Source organism: Mirounga angustirostris, unplaced genomic scaffold (genome assembly GCF_029215605.1).
Source record: "Mirounga angustirostris isolate CCGP_5_RB_7025 unplaced genomic scaffold, mMirAng1.0.hap1 SCAF_4, whole genome shotgun sequence".
Classification (NCBI taxonomy): Eukaryota; Metazoa; Chordata; class Mammalia; order Carnivora; family Phocidae; genus Mirounga; species Mirounga angustirostris.
This window is the reverse complement of record NW_026991712.1, coordinates 161506015-161528026: the sequence shown is the minus strand read 5'-3', so window position 1 is coordinate 161528026 and position 22012 is coordinate 161506015. Positions and strand designations below refer to the sequence as shown.

Genomic DNA, 22012 nt, shown 5'->3' with positions numbered 1-22012 from the left:
TCTAGTGGTGCCCGTGGAGCGACGTGAGCCCCCAAAGACGTCAGCACAAGCAGCGGATAAGCAACATGCATCAACATGCATCAGCAACATGCAGGACCAGTCTTCAACAGCGACACCGTGTGCCGAGAAGGAGCAACAGCAGTGGGCGTGGTCCCGGCGGTAGGATGACGTCATTTCCTCCGCATAGGGCTTCCTGGCCAATCCAGAGACAGGGAGAGGTTCTCAACTGGGCTTTCTTCTCATAAAGTGGCCCAGAGCAATTATTTTAAAACTAAAATTTCACATCCATTAGGATGGCTATTAGTTAAAAAGTACAACCAACTAACAAGTGTGGGCCAAAACGTGCCGGAATTGGAACTCTCAGGCACTGGTCCTGGGAATGCAAAATGGAGCAGCTGCTACAGAAAACCTTAGGGTGGTTCCTCGAAAACTCAAACATAGAATAATCATGTGATCCAGCTGTTCCACCTCTAGGTACGTACCCCAGAGAATCGAAAGCAGGGATTTAAACAGACGTTTTTGTTTTGTTTTGTTTGGATTTTATTATTTATTTGACAGAGCGAGAGAGCGAGAGAGCACAAGCAGGGGGAGCAGTAGGAGAGGGAGAAGCAGGCTCCCCGCCGTTCAGGGAGCCCGATGTGGGACTAAACAGATGTTTGTGCACCAGTGTTCACAGCAGCATTATGCACAACATCCAAAAGGTAGAAGTAGCCCAAGTGTATGTCAATGAATGAAAGAATAAGCAAAATATGGTCTGTACATACAATGAATATTATTCAGCCTTCAAAAGGAATGACAGCCTGATACATCTACAACATGGGTGAACCTTGAAACATGAAGCTAATTGAAATAAGCTAGTCATTGGGGCGCCTGGGTGGCTCAGTCGGTTAAGCCTCTGGCTTCAGCTCAGGTCATGATCTCGGGGTCCTGGGATCGAGCCCCGCATCGGGCTCCCTGCTCAGTGGGAAGTTTGCTTCTCCCTCTCCCTCTGCCTCTCCACCTCCTCGTGCTCTCTCTCTCTCTTTCAAATAAACAAATAAAATCTTTTAAAAAAATAAAAAATAAGCTAGTCACAAAAGGGCCAACACTGTATGATTCCACTTATATAAAGTACCTAACATAGTCAAATTTAGAGACAGTAGAATGGTGGGTGCCAGGAAGTAGGAGGAGGGGGGAATGGGGAGTTAGTGTTTCATGGGGACAGAGTTTCAGTTCGGGAAGATGAAAAATTTCTGGACATGGACGGTGATGATGGCTGCACAGCAGTGTGAATGTACTTAATAATGAACTGTATTAAAATGGTAATGTTTATATTATGAATATGCATATTTTACCACAATAAAAAAAATAATTTTTTAAAGCAGAAAAATAAAACAGAAAATAACAAGGTAGAGGTGACTCTGAGTCCGAGGAGAGATGCTCCAAAGCATGGCACGGAGGTGGGTACGGGACATCTTTCCCCCCAGTGTGCACCCTCCAAGCCACTGGCACCAAGTGACCCTACTTCTGTATGTCCTACTTCATCTTGTTGGGACCCCAGTTTGGCTCATATTTCTTTTCGGGGTCTATCTATAAGGACTCTGAGCTCCCAAGAGTCAAACTGCACAAAATATGTTCCTCTGTGAAGTTCCTTTCCCCTAGTCCTAGTCAAAACTTTGGAAATAGGGGTGCCTGGGTGGCTCAGTCGGTTAAGCGACTGCCTTCAGCTCCGGTCATGATCTCAGGGTCCTGGGATCGAGCCCCGCATCAGGCTCCCTGCTTGGTGGGAAGCCTGCTTCTCTCTTTCCTACTCCCCCTGCTTGTGTTCCCTCTCTCGCTGTGCCTCTCTCTGTCAAATAGATAAATCTTTAAATACAAAACAAAACAAAACAAAAAAAACTTTGGAAATAGAGCGAAGTGATGGCTATGAGTCCTCTCCACATCTGCTGAATTGGTCAACAAGACCATCTTGAGTCAGCTGGTTCCGCAGCACTCAGCTTTGTCTGATACTCTAATTACTATTGATTAGGGCCCACGCTCTGTGGAGTTAGATGTTCACTTGTGGAAAACTGATAAGTTTGCAGATGATTTCCATCCCATAAATAACACCAAAGCTTGGTGGGGGGGGGGGGGAGATTGCCTTATAGGATATTAACCAGTTTCGTTTCTAATTTAGTAATCTTCTTGCATCATTGTTTTTCAAATGAGTTTCCATTTTCTCCTTTGAAACAGCTTTGTTGAAAGATTCTCTCATTGAGTTGAACAATATTTTGACTGTGCTCACTAGGTATTGCATGAGAATTATGTTTTTAACATTTTGAGGGTTATACTTTGGCATCTGGGGAAACTGGACAGGTGCTAATGTGTCCCAGACACAGTCCTGGGGCTACTTGTCACCTCCCCTGCCTCAGTGCTCCTTCTTCTGACTCCCCTCCCCTGCCTCCCTCCCTCTCTCCTTCCCTTTCCCTCTCTCTCCCTCTCACTCATCTGAAAATCCCTGTTCTCCTCGGCTCCTAGCCCAGGTAATAAAACCAGGTCACATCCATAGTCCTGTTTGAAATGTGGTCATTACAAAACTGAATATTCACCATCTCAGTTTGCCTTCCTACACTTAGATTTCTTCTTCAAGGCTTCTTGCTAGAAAAACAGGTGGTATTTGCCTTACTATGTAAAGGACTCCATCCTGTTAATTTTCTTAAAAAGTGTGGGGGGAGCCATCTAATTCAAGGTCACGTGTGTCTACACCTCCAGAAACCAGCTATCCCCAAATGAGCTTCCTCATCATCTTTAAAAAAAATAATAAAGACCTTCTAGACAATTATCATATGATCTCACTGGTATGAGGAATTTGAGAAACAAGACAGAGGATCATAGGGGAAGGGAGGGAAAAATGAAACAAGATGAAACCAGAGAGGGAGACAAACCAAAAGAGACTCTTAATCTCAGGAAATAAACTGAGGGTTGCTGGAGTGGAGGGGGGTGGGAGGGATGAGGTGGATGGGTGATGGACATTGGGGAGGGTATGTGCTATGGTGAGTGCTGTGAATTGTGTAAGACTGATGAATGTATCCCTGAAACAAATAATACACTATATGTTAATAAAAAAATTTAAAAAAATAAAAATAAAGACCTTCTCCTACAGATAACCTGTTACAATATTTTAGAACTGATTATTATTATAGAAAGAAGCGTTTTTTCTTATTTTTATGATTTTGTGTCTGATGTCTTACTAAATCCTTTTATTAGCCATAATTAATTGTTTTGAGTTAATTTTATTAGGTTTTCCAGTGATAAAATTGTGTCTTTGGCAAATGATGATCATTTTCCCACAGCTGAATTTTGTAATCATGTTTTCTGTCTTATCACATTGGCTGTAATTCGTGTGCTTTGCTATGATTAAATGTGTTGAGCTATTTTGTGTATAGCTATTGAGCAAAATTTATTGGCGAGCAAAGAGGCTAGGGACGAAGTCAGCAGCTAAAAAACCCAGAAAAGATCGTAGTAAACTGTGTGGGGAGATGTGACGAGGCCTGCGCTGGTATCACGAATTCAAGGGAAGAGCTACAGGGAAGAGAATGTTTAGATAATGAATCAGCAACTAGGGCAGAAACCAAACACAACTGTAGATCTGCACACCCGAAGCCCAGCGGTCCACCTGAGTGCCCAGGTATGGTGGGCATGCGTTCCACCTTCCTCAGTACCGCAGTGATTAGTTTAGGAATGGGCACTTGATCCAGACTCACACGAAACAGGTCCCGGTGTTCCCCATCCACATGACCCAAGTTGGTCCGATCAGAAGCAAAGCTCAGGAATTCTGTAGGTTGGATAGTTGGCCAAAGGGCAGCCCCTCTCTCTCCCAGAATTTGAAGGTAGAAACCTAGAAGCCATTGGCACCCAACATAGAGAAGCTGACCTGAGCATCAGGTGTAACGCACTTTGGATTGGACCTATCGAGGCCCATGCTACCTTTGGACTTTCGAGTCCCATAAACTCTACCTTCCTTTACTGGTTAAGCCAGTTTGCAATGGGTGCTCTGTAATTTGCTCTATAAAGAGTCCCCCGCTGGTATGCCAGGAAACTGACAATATTTTTAATAGATCCTACTTACAGTGTATCCATCTGAGAAAAGGTGTGAGGAGGGAAAAGTAATTAGAATTCTCAGTTTATAAACATTTCCTAAAATGTGAATTCAAGAGAGAAATTAGCAGCTATTTTAATTGTCTACTCCATTTCCACATCCTCACACTTGATCTACCTACTCTCCAAATATATTAATTAACATTTTTATAAATACTTTTCCAGTTTACAATACATCTTCACACATCTTGACTCATTTGGTTCCCACAACAAACAGGAGAGATGACTGAGAGATGCCTCATTTTGTGTAGCTCTGCACACTTTCCAAGGCTTTTTCTCATATGTTATTTTGTGTGGCATTAGTATGTCTGGCTCTTGCAAGTTCCAGACTCCAAGAAAATTGATGTATTCGTAGGTAGTTCTCTCAGCCCACAGAGAATAGTTGGACATTTCTCTCTATTCACCGGTGTCAGTCAACACTGTCCCTACCTTGTTCACCAGGTGAACTCCGATTCATACGTAAAAGCCCATTTCAGATAAGGCACATCATGTTTTTCTCCCCAGAAAGGGGGGCAGGTGAGTGTGGTCCTCAAAAATGTTGTCTTTGCCAGATTTTTCAAGGTGAGCCAACTGTTGTTGGGATGGAATGGGGGCTCTGGCCAACTGCTTTGTGGTTTGGGGTAAACTTTATCCATCACCAAAGGAAAGACACCGGCCACTCTCCCAGCCCCCCGACCATAAGAACCTGCTTCCAGCTTGGCCAGAATTTCTCTCTGTGTTGTATGGAGGGAGAAGGGTCAGTGTCAGCCTTGGCCTCAGGCCATTTTTACTGGTTTTATGCTACTGGCCCTCAGGCCAACCCAGACCATCTTTGGGCCTTTAAACAGGCCTCAAAGAGACTTACAAATAAACCTCAGACCAGTTCTCAAATTGGTCTCAAAGAGACCCTCCCCTGGATCCTCAGATAGACCTTGGACAGACCCTTCAATAGGCCTGGACCCGAGCACAGCCCTGCATCAGGAAACTTGTTCCTCTGACCTCGGATTCCCTCAAAGACACCTTCCCCAAAGAGCCAGAACCTGGCACCCACAGTTCACACACCTGCTGGACATCTGTCAGGGGCCTGCAGGATTCTGGTGGTGGTGGGGGGGGTGGTTATGGGTCCAAAAGCCTGGTTGGGGAGGATTAAGGATACTGGTGGCTTTCAGCTCGATTTCCTGACTCAGAATAGGTGGGGCACTTGGCCTCCCCCGTCTTATTGCTACTTGGGGGATTCCCATAACCAGAGTGGCCCTCTCCATAGAATCAGGGGTCAGAGGGCAGAAAAGGTGCGGAGAAAGCTGCCCCAGTGGGGTTCAGAAAGAGTCAGTGGAGGGGGGAGGAGGGAGGTGAAGGGATCAGAAGGGGTAGTCCAGGCCCTTTCTCTGAAGCTGCGAGGCCTGCGTTCCGGGGGGGCTGCCTGGGGCTACAGCACCCAGTATGTACTGGGTGTTTACGGGATCTGGTTGTGACTGTTGGTGTGAAATCCGCTTCCTGTGTCCGCAACACAATCAGGTCTATACCTGGGGGTTGGTTGCCATACAGAATTCCTGTTGTTGCCATACAGAATTCCTCACCTTCCCTCCTCCTTCTCCTCCAGGGCTTCCCAGCTCAGAGGAGGGCCCCCTCCCAATGCCCGAACCTTCTCTCCCCTCCCCCAGCAGTCATAGGTCAGCTGAACCTCCAGCCTGAGGTCCTCAGCTGCTCAGCCTGGACGAAAGCCACCATACCTAGCTGACTCCTCCTTTCCCTCCCACCAGCCTCCAGAATCAGTTTTCCAGAAACCACCTCTGATCATATCAATCTGCTTTGGAATTTCCGAGGATCCCCACTGCCCAGGAGATACAGTGGAAAAAAGCCCCTCCTCCCATGCGTCACAATTTGGTCCCCAGGGACCTTTCCAGATTCACCTCTTGCACACACACACACACATCCTCCAGGCCAGATTCAGCCCCTCCTCCTCCCACCTCCACATCTTCCTCCTGCGCCGCCCTCCCCCCCCCCCCCCCCCCCCCCCCCCCCCCCCCCCGCCGCCCGGGCTGCCTGCACTCTGCCCTTGCAGGGTCCACAGAGCCGCGCTCCTGTGGGGGCCCCACCAGCACTGCCCCTCCCTCCTCTGATCTTGTGTGGCTTTTTGCACCTTTTCTACCAAAACAACCCCAGCAAAATCCTGCCCTGGCTGAGAAGCACCGTGAGTGATTCACTGCCGAGTTCCGTGTTACTGTTGTTTGCTCACATGAAGTCATTGCTCAGTCATCGAGCATCTAAGGGACACCTACCACACTCCTGGCGCCATCTGGGACCTGGGGCACGGCCATGATCAAGCCCCGGGTCCCCACCGTCATGGATAGGACTCAGACCGTCCCTGAAGAGAACTATCCAGTGAATTCCGGCCCTTGCAGAGGCCTTAGCTATTTTCGGCTGCCTCTCCAAACTCTGGTGCCCAGGGCCCCAGGAATCTGAAGCGGCCATCCCCTGTTTGCTCGCCCCCACAACCACCTGCCTTGTGACTGTGCCGAGCGGGCGCGGGGCGCTGGGTGCTGGTGCCAGGTCCCTGCCCTCCGCTGCCCAACTGCACACCTCCCCCAGCCCCGCACCAACAGCGCCCCTGCACACCGCGCTGCTGATGTTTAATTTTGCCGAACACCGAGTCCCAACCCCGTGTTAATTGGTTTTACTCCAGCCTTTTGTGCCTCCCATTAAATGAGGAAATGCCACCCATAAAATTTTAATTTTAAAAGCCAACTTGTTTGTTTTATATTGAAATTCCCCGGGCAGCTCCAGCAGAGGGAAACAGACACATTTTCGTTTCATTAAAGCAACTTGAGTGAAGATAAAAAAGAAGCTGAAAAATTAGATTTAAAAACAGCGAGAAGCATTTAAAGACAATGAAGGAAAATGAGCCGCCGCAGAAGGCGGCAGGGATCGTGGCCCCACCTCGGCCGACTGCACGCCTGCGGGGAGACAGGAGCCCAAGGGGGCCTCGGTGCACAGCCTCGGCCAGCCCTCCCAGAAGGCTGAAGCGCGGGACTCTCTCCTCCCTGAAAATCTGTGGTCTGATGTCCTAGAGGAAGCAGGCTAGAGGGACTCAGTCCCCCACCCAACCCCGGGGGGCCAGCGGCATCCTCTTCCTTAAGGACAAACTGCATGATGGGTACGCCCACTGTGTGACCTTGACTCTACCACTTGCTAGTTGTGTAATAAAGAGCAGTGACCTTAGTTTTCTCATCTGTAAAATGGAAATAATAATGGTACTTAGTTTATAGGGTGTTGCGAGGATGAAGTAGGTTAATACCTTGAAAACACTTCAAACGGAACCCGGGATACAGTAAGTGCTTAATAAATGTTACCTTTTATTATTCTCATCCTGCTGCTACCCTTCTACTTCACACTCCTAACACGTTTCCCTCTGTTGAGTGCACCTGCCTGCCTCCCTCGTCTACACATCCCCTCACCACTCAAAGCTGTCCTTTCAGTGATGTCCCTGAGCTAACGACAGCTAAGAGAGATGGGGGGAGGGTCTGAGTAGAGGCTCTGGGAGCCCCCATTCCACGGTCCAATTCTTGTGGCCCAAACTAACTCATTAAAATTTTATTATAATCCTTCTGAGGAAAGCCAGTCTCCCTGGGTTCAAATCCCAGCTCCAATTACCAGCTGTGTGTTCTTGAGCAAGAATCTTTTGGGCCTCAGTCTCTCCGTCAATAAAAAGGAAATAAAAACTGGATCAGCCACGCATTGTCATGAAGGGCCAATAAAGCAAGCTCTGCAGAGCGTCCAGTGAATAGCTGCTCTTCTGCATCTGGTCTAGGGGTCTGAGGCTGTGGAGGTGGAGAAGGAGTGGGGCAGGGGGTTCCATAATAGGGTGATCTTACCTCCCATTTCTCAGCTGTTGCCACAGGGTAATTAGTAATGACGCTCCCTTTCATTCTCAGAAGTGTCCTAATCTGGATGACTCATTATATGGTCATCCTATTTCACATCCCCCACCCGAGTGAGGGGCCTCAGAGCTTGCCCTGGGGTGCTGGGAAAGGGTCCTGACACTTGACCTGTCTTCTGCCTGACTACTGAGTCCTCACCTTAAGCCCTAACCTCACATTTGGCTCACACGGTGGGGGAGAAGCCCAGGGAAAGACCCAGGGTTCAGGGAACGTGCTGGGATTGGAGCTGTTGGGCCTCCTGGCCTCTTCTCTGCATGCCAGAGGGCCATTTACGCAACCTCTGACCCTAACTTCCTCTTCTTTCCTCAGTGGGTGGGGGCACTGGATTAGTAAACGGACTCTCTCACCAATGGCTGCAAAGATGAAACCCCATCAGCACATAGAGGTGAAAGGTTTGTCAACTGTGAAGTGTTGCTCACGACCCGAGGGCCATCAGCTCCAGCCAGGAGAGCAGAATCCCTAGGCTCTGTTCCCAGAAGTAAGCAGAGACAGGGACACAGAGAGTCACAGAAGGGCTCCAATGGGGAAGGGGTGGTCTGCCCCACACCTCAGCACAGGCAAGCCCTGCAACTCACAGCCTGTGTCCAGCAGACCCTGACCCGCCTCCCACAGGCCCTCCACACCTGCCCAGAGCCCCTCAGAGACACCTCCTCCCGGCAGGAGCCACTGCGCGCACCCCCCCCCCCCGCCTCCCCTCTGCTCCACCCTGCGAGAGCTACCCCAGGGTGGACAATGAGCCAGCGGCCTCAAGCGCGGCTTCTCTGAAAAGCTTCGAGAGGATTCCACCTAAGTGGCTGCGGAGCGGCATCCATTTCTTCTGGGCAGATTTCTTTTCCAGGGTTCCCCAAGTGTACACCAAGGAACCCTAGGACTTAGTGACAGTTCTGAGTGGAACCAAGTGGGTGGGGTTCCAGGCGTAGTTGCAAGCTCCCTCTTTCTCCCCCTCCCCCCTCCCTCCTCCCTCTCTGTCTTCAACCAGAGCATCTCTATTTTATATAATCCAAGATATTGCTTGCACAAAAGTTTCCACTGTTAGAATATTCTTTTCAAAAACACTGCTCTGTTCCTCTTCCCTCCCCCCCCCTCGATTCCTCCCTTCCTTCCTTCCTGACCCATCTGTCCTAAACCCTTAGGTGCAGCAGAGCAAGGGGGACACCAGCTTGGGAAGGGGGTGCAGAAAGGACCAGAGCAGAATGCCAGAGCCGGGCGAGAAAGGGTCCATGTGGGCAGCAGCTCAGCACAGGTGTCAGAGTCCCAACAGGGTGAGGAGAGCATCTGTCACAAAGCGGCAGCCTGGCCTGGGGGGGTTGGAGTACGAATGGGCTGAGGGGACACCCACATACAGGGCAGCCTGGAGCAGGTATCAGAACTGGGTGGGGTTAAGTAGGATAGCCATGCTGGGTTGATGGGCTCAGGGGGAAATCAGAGGTGAGTTGGATGAGGAGGGGTCCATACGTGGGCCAGCCCAGAGTGAGGGGCTGTCTGAATGGAGGGAAGGGCAGCCCCCGCCCCCCCTCCATGGAAGGTCGGAGCCTGAGGGATCAGGGAAGCAGAAGGAGGAGGGACTGCCCAGGTCCCTCATCAGTCCAGCCTTGGGGCTTGCCTCCTTCTCTGCCCACCCAAACCCTTTCTAAAGCCAGGGAAGACCTGGGACACCTTCCCAAATCAACTGAAGTCCCCACCCATTCCCTGAGCACCAATGATGAGCCAGGCTAGGGCTTACATCCCAGCACGGAGGGCAGACATGGAGCTACCATTCCAGAAGGGGAGGGGTGGGAGCATGGAGCAGGACGGTGTGACCTCTCATGGGGAATCAAGAGCTGTCCAGAGAGGAGGTGAGCTGAGGGGTGGCGTTGGAAGATGAGTTTGCAGGATGAGGGCGGCAATGACTCTGGACCTGGCTTCTTACCCTGCCCATCCTCACCTGCCCAGTTCATCCCATCCCAAAGGCCACAGCTGCCAAGCGCCTCACAAAAGGCCTTTCAATCCTGGGACCCCAAGGACTACACCCTAGTGACAGGCCCCTCGGGATAGACACGGAGCTTCAGGGCCACCTCCCCATCTTTGTCCAGACCCCACTTGCCTTGGGGCTCTCCTGGATGGGAAGGTCCCAGTTCGGCCTTCCTCTCTGAGGTCTGACATCCCTCATAATTGAGAAGTCCTGCCTGGTGTTCAGCTCGAAGCCTTCCTGCGTCCTCTGTTCTAAAGACAAGTGGCTCATCGAAGGTCCTTTGCCAATACCACTGCAGAAGCGCTGATAATCTGTCCCACCAGGCTGTAGGGGGAAGAAACCCATTCAGTCAGTGAATTGAGGGCTGTACCAAAACCCTCCTTCAGGCAGAGGCTCCCTAACCATCCTTATTTTTCCCTCAAAAGCCCTAACCTACATCCTTCCCTTGGGGGCCGCTCTGCTCTTCCCACACCCAGGTGAGAACCCCACTCATGCAGGGCACCCTGACTCCCCAGATGGCCCTTTTAGCACAGAAATCCTGCAAAGGGCTCACCCCCCGAAGTCCCTTCCATTTGGGCCTCTAGGTAGTCCAGCCAGCCCAGAAAAATAACTACTTGGACTCCATGTGACCTGATTTTCTAAGGCAGAGGGGAGAGAAGATACCCTCCGCTGCCCCATCGGGTTTCTAAGGGCCGCAGGGGAGATCCAGTTTGGACACCAGAAGGGACTTCCTCTAGTTCAGAGAGGAGGCCCGGCGTCCCGGGTGCCCAGCCACCGTGCGGTCACCAGGAGGGGGCGCCTCAGGCCAGCCCACGCCCGTGCCCGCGGAGGACTGGGCCGTGTCGCTGACAGCCAGCGAGGGTCAGGCGGGCCCTGGGAGAGCTGGGGGCGGGGCAGCGGGACAGCTGCTGGAGGAGCCAGGACACCTGGGGGGGGGGGAGGCGACACACCCCCGCGCCCTCCGGGACATGAGAAAGGGAGTGGCATTGCGTTCTGCCTAGTCATCGCCTGCGAGGACGCGTCATCTCTGATGTCAGGCCTTGGAGGGGCTTCGTTCCAGCTCCGGGCTCCAGGAAAGGGCGTCGCGGGGCCCAGAGGTTACACAACTTCCCCAAGGTCGCACGGGAAGGGCCCGGCCTGCCAGGGGATCCGGACCTGGCTCGGTGCCCGCCGGCACGGTCCGCAGGTGGCCGGGCTCCATGCAGCACCCTTGACAAACCCGTGGCCTTGGCCTAGCATCCTTCTTCCCGGCTCTAAATGGTCTTTCATGCTAAGCTCTCCTCGGCGGCTGTAGCATAAAAAAGAGCCTCTTGAAACCATATGTGTTCTGAAATGAATTCAGGCCCCGGGTCCAGGGGGAGGGAGGAGGGGGAGAATCCTTCAGTTCCAGCAGCGGAGTCTGCGGCCCTTCTGCCCAGCCCTGCTCGGACCGCCAGCGCGCCAGGGACACAAGGGCCCTCAGACGGCACCGCAGGGGTCTCCTTTTGAAAGCTCGCCGGTCCTTGTGCTCTGAGTGGTTGGAGTTCGGTCCATTATGAGAAATCTCCTTTTGAGGATGGACATATTTAAATCCAGATGTTGTCCCGGCAGAACAAAAAGCTCTCTCCAAATTCCCTTTACGAAGAAGTAGGTTCTCCTTTGAAGGAATAACATCTCTTGAGAAGTGGATTTTTTTTTTCCTCCCAGCCAAGAACCTGCTGCTCTGAATGTTTTAAAACCGATTTAATAGCCTGTCTCCATCCCACTTCAGATGCCAAGACGCCGGCAACTAGGTGAATGTCACCCGCTGATGGATTCAATAGATTGACTATGGCTTTACTAAGAAGAGAATGTTGGATTTTTTTTTTAAATGTGTTATTTATTTAGGTAGATTTCTTTTAATTCAAGACATGCATTCCAATGGGACAAGGGTCACATGAAATACAGATTGTCAAAAAAAACTTTCCCAATTGTATACTTTGCTCATTCAAAAATGCTTAAGTAACAACTTTTCAGAAAAGAAGGATGCATTAAATATACATATCAATTGTAAGACAGTCCCAGTTTCAGTAATATTCACTTTTAAGTATACCTTAGAATAGGAGAAATATGGATTACATATTTGTTGACTATAAGATGTGGTTATAGAGCCAAGTAGGCTTTTTCATCAGTAGGGCCCAGTGTTTTTGTTGAGACTATCTGAGGGCTCAAAGCAGGATCCTTTCCTCACCTGACTTCCACCTGCTCCTGACAGACCAGAGTGGGTTTCCAGTTCTGCTCTGGAGCCAGGCGGGGTGATACTTCGCTCCCGCCTCCGCCCCTGGGTCTTCTCCTCTCCAAGGTCAGTATCCCCAGTTCTTCACCGTCCTTTGCCCTCCACGGACTGGAATCTAGCCTCTCCCTGCCCCTTCAAAAGCGGGGCAACCAGGGCGCCTGGGTGGCTCAGTTGGTTAGGCGACTGCCTTCGGCTCAGGTCATGATCCTGAGGTCCTGAGTTCGAGTCCTGCATCGGGCTCCCTGCTCAGTGGGGAGTCTGCTTCTCCTTCTGACCCTCCCCCTTCTCATGCTCTCTCTATTTCACTCTCTCTCTCAAATAAACAAATAAAATCTTAAAAAAAAAAAAAAAGCAGGGCAACCAGAATTGAACCCAACCCTCCAGCCATCACCTCCCTTATCCTCAACTCTATATCTCTACAGATGCAGCCTAAGATCACATTAGTTTGGGCAGCCATTTAACGTGGGATTATATTGAACCTTTAGCCAAAACTTTTTCATGAAAAATCTTTTCACTTTACATCCATCCCTATTCCATTTTACTTCAGGGGAGTTAGTCAATCATGTCGTCTGCTTTAGATGCTTTTGAACCCTGGTTTGATCATTTAAAATACCAGCCACTGCGCCTAGTCTTAGGTCTTCTGCAAAATTAATAAGCATGCCTTTGGTTCCTTTACTCCAGCTACTGATAGAGGTGTTGCATGGTGATCTTGACCCAGCCAGCCACTGTCTCTGGGACCTCTGTTTCCCCATCAATAATGGAGAAGAGTGAAGTATGAGCTCTGTTATCAGAGCTCGTGCACTGTGAGTCAGACACTTATGTTAACGTCGTGACATTTAATTCCTCACATCAATTCTCTGACGGAGGAATTCTCCTCCTCCTCATTCTGCAGATGAGGAAAACAGGGACTTTCTGGATTCGAACCCAGTTCTGTCTGGCACCCAATCCTTGCTTCTAGCCACACAGTTTTAGCCACTGGCCAGTATCTTCAGTATGGCCTAGAATTGGGCCCACTAGGAGACATCTTCTTGCAAGCTGCAACAGTGTTCCTTGGGCACCCCTCAAAGACCCCAAGTCCCATGCTTGGATCAGAAGCTGTGGAGAGCAGATTTACAGGGACTTCGGAAAGAACACCAGATGCCTCCACCATGCTGTGTGTGTGCGTGTGCATGCGTGCGCATGTGTATGAACAGATGATCAGAGACAAATAACGATCACAGGAAAATGGACCCTTTCCCTCACCCCATTCCTGATTCTTCCTCAGAGCAAAGCAGATTAAAAACTTCAAGGACAACCGAAACGAAGGCATTGGCCAGCTCTGAGGAGCCGCAGGCTTGGCGTCAGAACTTCAGGTCAGTTTTGGTGCATAAAGGAAGCCGTGCTTCTTACACGCCTGAGTGTGCAGTCTGGGAGTCAGACCCAGCTCGCCCCCTCCCGGGGTGCAGATGATGTAGACATGTCACCTCACTCGGAACTCCCACAGGCCCTGTGAAGAAGCCACTATTTTCAGAGATTGGTCTGGGATGAGGGCAATAAAGTTTACTACTGGCCAAAGGCCCTTCCCAGATCCTGTGGGGGAGGTGCTTAGCTTTCCATTTGTAAGTTTTAAGAGGGCTCCCCCAAATTGCAGAAGCTTCAGGCCCCACAAAACCCATCCCTATTCCTGTCCCCATTTTCTAGATGGAGGAAAATGTGACACAGAGAAGTCAAGCAAGTTCATGGAGGAGACAGGGCGAAGAGGTGGTGAGGTCAGGATCCAAACTCTTAGCTCCCTCCAGTGAACCCCAAGTATTCTGAGGGGTTCTCTCAGGCGATTCAGCACTACTAGCTTCTGCTATTTCTATATTGTAATCAATTAATAAATATTTATTAATTTTTAAAAGGGAACTGTTTGAGAAACTTTTGAGTGCTTACCAAGTGGGCATTCACGGTTACTCAGTCCTTTTAGTGTGGCTGAATACTGCCAGTTTTGCCTATGAAACCGTTTTTGAATTATTTTTATTACAATAACAAATTCATAGTCTATGCCCATAATGGATCATTGGTTAAAAACAAAAATTCTTTTTTTTTTTTTAAAGTGTATTTATTTCAGAGAGAGATCAGGAGGAGGGGCAGAGGGAGAGAGCGAATGCTCGAGCAGACACCCCACTGAGTGTGGAGCTCAACACAGAGCTTGGCTCAATCTCATGACCCTGAGATCATGACCTGAGCTGAAATCAAGAGCCGGCTGCCTAACCGATTGAACCACCCAGGCGCCCCCAAACATTCTTTTTTTTTTTTTTTTTAAGAAAAAAAAGGATGCTGAAATACAATCAGGACTTTTTTTTAAGATTTTATCTTTAAGTAATCTCTACACCCAAGATAGGGCTCGAACCCACAACGCCAAGATCAAGAGTCGCACACTCTACTGAGCCAGCCAGGTGCCCCGGTCAGGACAACTTTTTAGTGAAAATATTTCTGCAGGGGCCCCTGGGTGGCTCAGTCATTTAGCGTCTGCCTTTGGCTCAGGTCATGATCTCAGGGTCCTGGGATCGAGCCCCGCATCGGGCTCCCTGCTCAGCGGGAAGCCTGCTTCTCCCTCTCCCACTCCCCCTGCTTGTGTTCCCTCTCTCTCTGTGTATCTTTCTGTCAAATAAATAAATAAAATCTTTAAAAGAAAAAAAAAATATTTCTGCAAATTCCACATATCGACACACTGCTTAAATCTGATCATGGCTTTCACACATTATTTGATAAATGCTGTTGGGACCACCAAGTGTCCACCAGGAGGGCTGGATTGGGTCCTTACCTTACACCTATGCCAAAATTATGTTCCAATAGATTTTTTAGAACTATATACATAAAAAAATGAAACAATAGGGGTGCCTGGGTGGCTCAGTCAGTTAAGGACCTGACTTCGGCTCAGGTCATGATCTCTGGATCCTGGGATGGAGCCCCGAGTCAGGCTCCCTGCTCAGCAGGGAGTCTGCTTGTCTCTCTCCCTCTGCTCCTCCCCCCACTCATGCTCTCTCTCTCTCTCAAATAAATAAGTAAAATCTTTAAAAAAAATGGAACCATAAACGTGTCAGGAAAAAAATGGGAGAATTTGTGTCATAATCTTAGAGTGGAGAAAGCTTCCTAAGTATCACAGAAATCCCCCAAACCATAAAAGAAAATAATCTGTCCGTGTACATTAAATTGAAAGTTCTTTCCCCTGGGTAAAGAAAAAAGAAACTCATATACAAAGTCAAATAACAATCAATTCATAGGAAAAGAAAATATGTGAAATACAAAGAGTTAATTTCCCTTATCTTTAGAGAGCTCCAACAAGTCAGTAAGGGATAAAAGACCACTAATCCAGTAGAAAAACAGGCAAAGGATGTAAACAACTGGGCACCAAAAAAAATGCAAATTGGGGGCACCTGGGTGGCACAGTTGGTTAAGCATCCGATTCTTGATTTCGACTCATGTCATTCTTGATTTCGGCTCAGGTCATGATCTCAGGGTTGTGGGATCGACTCAGGCTCTGCACTCAGCATGGAGTCTGCTTTAGATTCTCTTGCTCCCTCTCCCTCTGCCCCCCCCCCCACTCAAGTGTGTACACGCTCTCTCTCTCTCTCTCTCTCTCTGAAATAAATAAATCTTTTTTTAAAATGCAAATTGGTCTTGAATGTAAGAAACAAGAGCCTTTGTCCTCACTTATACTAAAACTATAAGTGGGGCTACAATGAGATGACATTTTTCATCTACTAGACTGGCAGAAATCAAAATGTCTGATGACCCACTGTGTTGCCAAAGAAATGTAATCTAGGTCATTTTCATCACTGCTGGTAGGAAGGTAAGGTACGGTTTCTATGAAGAGCAATTTAGCACTAAATGTTCTAGAGGTAAACGCTCATATACCTTTTGTTATAGGTTGAACTGTGCCGCCCACCCCCCCGCCAAAATTCGTATGTTTAAGTCCTAACCCCCAGTATCTCAGAATATAACTTTATTTAGAAAGAGGGTCATTCCAGATGTTATCGGTTAAAATGGGGTTATATTGAAGTGGGGTGGGCCCCTAATCCAATAGGACTGATGTCCTTATTAAAAGAGGAAATTTGGGGGGCGCCTGGGTGGCTCAGTTGGTTGGGCGGCTGCCTTCGGCTCGGGTCATGATCCTGGAGTCCCGGGATCGAGTCCCGCATTGGGCTCCCTGCTCAGCGGGGAGTCTGCTTCTCCCTCTCCCGCTCCCCCCTCTTGTGCTCTGTCTCTAAAATAAATAAATAAAATTTAAAAAAAAAAAGAGGAAATTTGGACACAGACACACACAGGGAGAATGCCATGCGAACATCAAGGTGGAGATAGGGTGATGCACCTACAAGCCAAGAAATGCAAAAAATCTCCAGCAAGCTGCCAGAAGGCAGATTTACCTTCACATCTCCTGGAATGAACCAACCCTGCCCGCACCTTGATCTTGGACTTCCCAGCCTCCGGAAGTGTGAAATAATAGGTTTCTGTTGTTTAACCACCCAGTGTGTAGGACTTGGTTATGGCAGCCCTGGCAAACTAAGATACCCTTTGACCCGACAAGACGAATTTATCCTGCTATGTATTTGCACAGTTGCCAAGTGCTGAGTAGACCAGGGTCTACATTGCAGTATTGTTTGCAATAGCTAAAGACTAGAAACGCCCAAATGTCTACCAGCCAAAAACAGCCTAAACAAATTATGATACACCCTTACAATGTAATAGTTAATATTTTTCAGTGATGAGGCAGCATAACATGCAGTGATAGGAATTATCAAAAAGGTTTATTATGAAGTGAGCAAAGCAAGGTGCAGTTCGTTGTAGTGAGGGCCTTGTTTGAATAGAAATAACGAGAAACTTAGCAGATTAGATAGTATATATGCAAATAGTCCCTTGTAGATGCACAGATTCTGTCTAGAAAGATATATAAGAAACTGCTAACTTCAGTTGCTCTTGGAGAACAGAACCACTTTAAGGACCAAGGAGAAGAGGCTTTGGTTGTACTATAAACACACGTGTACGTTTTGAACCTTTTACATTGTATCATCTGTTCAGAAAAAAAAATCTTATGTGGAACGTCAAAATGGCTCTAGTACTTCAAAAACCCACACTAAAAAGAAAATATAGCCATTTTAGCTTTTCATCTTTTGGAAATAACAGCTATTCATCCCTGAAATGGGTTATTTGAGGAGATCGTATCTCCTCTCTTATCTCTTCTTTTAGAATCAAAGCACAAAATTTGTTTTTTAAAATAACTAAATAAATCACAGAAATGAAGCACAGAATGCAAGAATTCCAAACTCACATGTAGTGAAAGCAAAGTCTATTTTTTTAATTCACAGCATGTAAATTTCAATCTATAATGACAATTTCAGCATACATTCAATCCTCAAACCAAGCCTGACAAAATATGTTTAATTCATTCGTCTATAAATCTTACTTTCCCTCATAAAATTAATTTAAATTCTGTTAAACAGTGGGCATTACTTACTAAGTAGGAAAGGGTCAAAAATCACCTGTAGGGGCGCCTGGGTGGCTCAGTCATTAAGCGTCTGCCTTCAGCTTAGGTCATGATCCCAGGCTCCTGGGATCGAGCCCCGCATCGGGCTCCCTGCTCAGTGGGAAGCCTGCTTCTCCCTCTCCCACTCCCCCTGTTTGTGTTCCCTTTCTCGCTGTGTCTGTCTCTGTCAAATAAATAAATAAAATCTTAAAAAAAAAAAAAATCACCTGTAAAAAATAAGGAATCTTAACTGATAGAAATTTCTTAGTACAATCTTTGGGATCAGACTGATGTAAAATAAAATAAATTTTCTCCAAATATCTTCTTTATCTTGCAAAAAAAGATGAAATTATTTTTTTTTCTTCAAAAAGTGTTTGCAAGGTCATTTATGGCTGTGAAACCAGTTTGAGTGTTCAAACATGTTGAGAAATGAAATCTAGGCTCACAGTGTATGGTTGTGCAAGCTGTGAAGTACACAACTCCAGGGGGTGCCATTCAGATCATAATCCAAATTGAGCAGTGCACCACCCAGGCAGCTGTGCCTATCTATCCCATGACTACTGAAAATGTTGGGGAACCATGGAAGGCTTTTGGGGAGGGGAGGGGAGGGGAGATGTCAGAGCTGGGGCCACATGGATTGTGAGGCCAGACTCTCACAAACACAGCTTCCTATCTCTCTAGGTTGACGTCCCTTTTGGAGGCTCTGGCCTAAGTTTTCTCCGAGCCTCATAACTTTGGTTTTCCTAAGGCTGGGGCGGGGAGACCATCTGCCAGGGCCTACAATCACTTCCTTATCCTGTACAACTCAAAGACCTCTGTACTCACTTGGCAGCTAAGAAAGGCCAGAAGAAGGGACCTCACCATGCCACTAATCTTTAGTCTTACCCTCATGGAGGCAGAGGTGGTCAGCACAAGGGGCGAGGTGGAAGGGGCTGAACTTTAAGTGACATTCAGGACATTTGGCCTCCAGGACCAGCTCTACCACCGCCTTTCTGTGTGACCTTAGCAAATCTCTAAGCCTCTCTGGGCCTCTGCCTCCCTATTCACAAAATGAAGAGGATTACTGCCATTCTTTCTCTGCCTCATGGAAAAAACAGATAGACAAGAAGGGAGAAAACCAGGTAGGGATGATTTCACAGGGAATGCATACAAATTCAAGCATTCCAATTATCATAAAACATCAAGAATCAGTGGACTGAGAGCCAGAGGGTCTACTGAGCAGCTATAAAACCTCAAACAAATCTTGTGACTTCCCCAGGCCTTACCATGTGCCAAACAGCAGATCTTGAATTAGATCAGCAGTTTGCTGGCCTTTACACCAGTAAGAGTTTGTTTTATTATTTCCAAACATCCCCACATATTTTGTAAGAGTTTATCCGCTAAGCTGTATTTAGGTAATCATTACATACTTAATAATTATTAAGTAATTGTTGTTACCAATATAAAGGATATTTTGACTGTGAGTGACCCAAGTTATGTGCTTACATAGCCAAAAGGCTTAGAGCTAGGAATAGCTTCAGGCAAGGCTTGATCTGGCAGCTGTTACCAAGGCCCTATGTTCTTTTTTTTTTTTTTTTAAGATTTTATTTATTTACTTGACAGAGAGAGACAGTGAGAGAGGGAACACAAGCAGGGGGAGTGGGAGAGGGAGAAGAAGGCTTCCTGCAGAGCAGGGAGCCCGATGCGGGGCTTGATCCCAGGACCCGGGAATCATGACCTGAGCCGAAGGCAGACACTTAACGACTGAGCCACCCAGGAGCCCCAAGGACCTATGTTCTTTCAGTCTCTTGGCTCTGCCTCCTATGATGTGTCACAAGGTGGCTTCCAGGAGCTCCTGGCACTGCTTGCTTTACTCATTTGTGATTGGCAAAGATCAGAGAGCTTGCTTCCCAGTTAGCTCAAAGAAAAGACCCAGAATTGAGATTCGTTAACCCCGATTGGCCTGATTTGGGTCATGTGCCTTTTCCTGACCAATTACTAGAGCCTGCAGGATGAGATATGCTGACTTGCTTAAGCCAGTTAGGCCCTGCCTTGGAATGGGGTCACTTCTGGCCAGATCACACGGCTGGGAAATTCCCAGTACTGTTAGGAGGGGGAATCGGGCAAGGGCGCTATGGAGACCACCAGCAAGCTTCCTGCCGCATGTTTTCGGCCAGTGATGCCTCAAAGAGCCCATCACCACTTCTGACCCGCATGTGAGCTGCACTAGTGACCTCTGGGATCTTGTGAGCTGGTGGAGATGACAACCCTGTGTGGGGGCGGGCATGCTAACCACGTGAGCTGACGTCGGCATGGCCAGCAGCAAGCGCCTGACTCTGTGGTTAGACCTGGCCTAGATGTAAGTTCATCCACGTCCAGCTTCCAGCTCTCCACTCCCATCTGAACCTTCACAGGTGGCTCAGCTGGAGAGGCCTGTGACCACCAAGGCCTATGACTGCCCTTTTCAGACACAAGGGGACATGTTTGAGCTGCACTTGGCAAAGAGGGTACAACAGAGATGCCCAGAGCAAAACATACCTGGAACTACTCGGGCTCACTCACACACTGACTCACCATGCATTTACCTACATCTGTGCGTGCCAAATCCCGTCCTGGGGAGCCACAGTCAGGTGGGGAGACAGTGGGGTCCCAGACCATCACAGTTAAGTGTGGGAACATAGTGTAGGGGGCCGTGGGGGTCCAGGGCAGAAGGCACGAGTGTCCAGCCCAGCATACTCCGCAGCAAGGCCACCTTGGCCCAGCCCTTACTCTCCAAGCCCTAGGGAAGCCCAGGGGCCTCTCTGGCAGCTCCAAGGATATCACCAAAGTTGTGTTCCCCAGTGTAGATTAGGGAGTGTTCAACCCAAAACTGGGGACCCGACCCCTGTGCATACCCTTAAGGCTTTACAGATTTCTCTCTGGCCCCTTGAGTGCAGTAGCTCTGGGGCAAGAGTGGGCGGACTCACCCTTCTGCCTCCCTTCAGCCTCCAGGTCTTCCCGGATCTCCAAAACCAGGTGGGGTTCACCGGGTAAGGGAGTGCACAGTGGGGCCAAAGGGCAAACTGCTGCTGCACCCACCCCCTTTAACAGACACTTGAGATGCGACCATTCCTTCGGGTTAGGCATTGCCCTGATCTAGTCCCTAAGTGAGTCACCAGGACTTCCGAGCACTTGCGTGGGTCTGAACCTCAGGTCTGAAGCAAATGGGGCCCAAGAGGCCAGGGATGAAGAAAGCCCGGCCAGTCCCATTCTCAGCTGTGTCCAAATTAACTTGCTGTGTGGCCAGGGGCAAGTCCCTTTCCCTGTCCGTCTCCCCATCTATAAATCAAAGATTCTAGGCTAGTAGAGTCTCTCTGGGGCTTTCCAGCTCTAACCGTGCAGAATGTGAGAATTCAAGGTTCAGAAGAGAGGGAGCAGAGGTAGCTGAGTGGGGCGGGGGATGATCTAGGGAGGAAGGGAGGCAGGAGGATCATCCGGCCAGGGCCCCATAGACCGAAAGGCCCCAAGTGTAGACTTGGGACACGATCTCCAAATGGAAATACACTCGGCCACAGCGTCCATACACACCCATGGAAACGAACAAAGACATCAGCCCCCTTGCCAAAACATACCGCCTCTAAGGCCCATGAAGTTCTATATATATATATGCCTGATTTTTTTTTACATCAACTTTTTACTTTTAGAATTAATGTTAGATTTACAGAAGAGTTGCAAAGATTGTACAGAGTTCCCACATACCCCTCACCCCGTTTGTTTCCATATTGTTGTCATCTGTCATCTCACATCACAGTGGCACATTTGTGAAAGCTCAAACAACACAACATTGGTACATCTCTTTTACTAAAGTCCAGATCTTCTGTGGACTTAACCAGCTTTTCCATCAACGCTCGCTCTGATCCCGGAACCAACCCAGGGAACCACATTGCATCCACTTGGCACATTTCCCAGCGTCCTCTGGGCTGTGACTGTTTCTGTCTTTCCATGCTTTTAATTTTTTTTGAATATTTATTTCTTTATTTGGGGGGGGGGCAGAGGGAGAGGAAGAGCATCCCGAGCAGACTTCACATTGAGTGCAGAGCCCGACGCAGGGCTCGATCTCACGACCCTGAGATCATGACCTGAGCCAAAATCAAGAGTCGAATGCTTAACTGACTGAGCCAGCCAAGCGCCCCTCCATGCTTTTTAGAACCCTTTCTGTTTTGAGGAATCCCAGTCAGGTGTTTTGTAAAATGTCCTTCAGTTGGCGTTCATCTGAGGCGTTCTCCGGGATCATGGGCTTGGGGGAAGAAAATCACATGTATTGGGAG

At 48.6% G+C, this 22012-nt stretch overlaps 1 protein-coding gene across 19 annotated transcripts in view; it reads right to left on the bottom strand.

The window, feature by feature from the left end:
* The window catches only part of LOC123859782 (uncharacterized), a 169103-nt gene that overhangs the window by 142065 nt on the left and 5026 nt on the right, over positions 1 to 22012 (bottom strand). For 11 of the 19 annotated variants that reach the window (XR_010411016.1, XR_010411008.1, XR_010411011.1 and 8 more), the window contains exon 2: positions 10117 to 10308. Coding sequence is in view for 6 of the 19 variants with exons in the window: in XM_045898066.3 (XP_045754022.1) it covers positions 10117 to 10308 (192 nt within the window). In the remaining 13 variants the exon portion in view is untranslated. Of the gene's footprint in view, positions 1 to 10116; positions 10309 to 13480; positions 13725 to 22012 lie in introns of all 19 variants that reach the window. The other 8 variants (XR_010411004.1, XR_010411005.1, XR_010411006.1 and 5 more) reach the window with 1 other exon arrangement.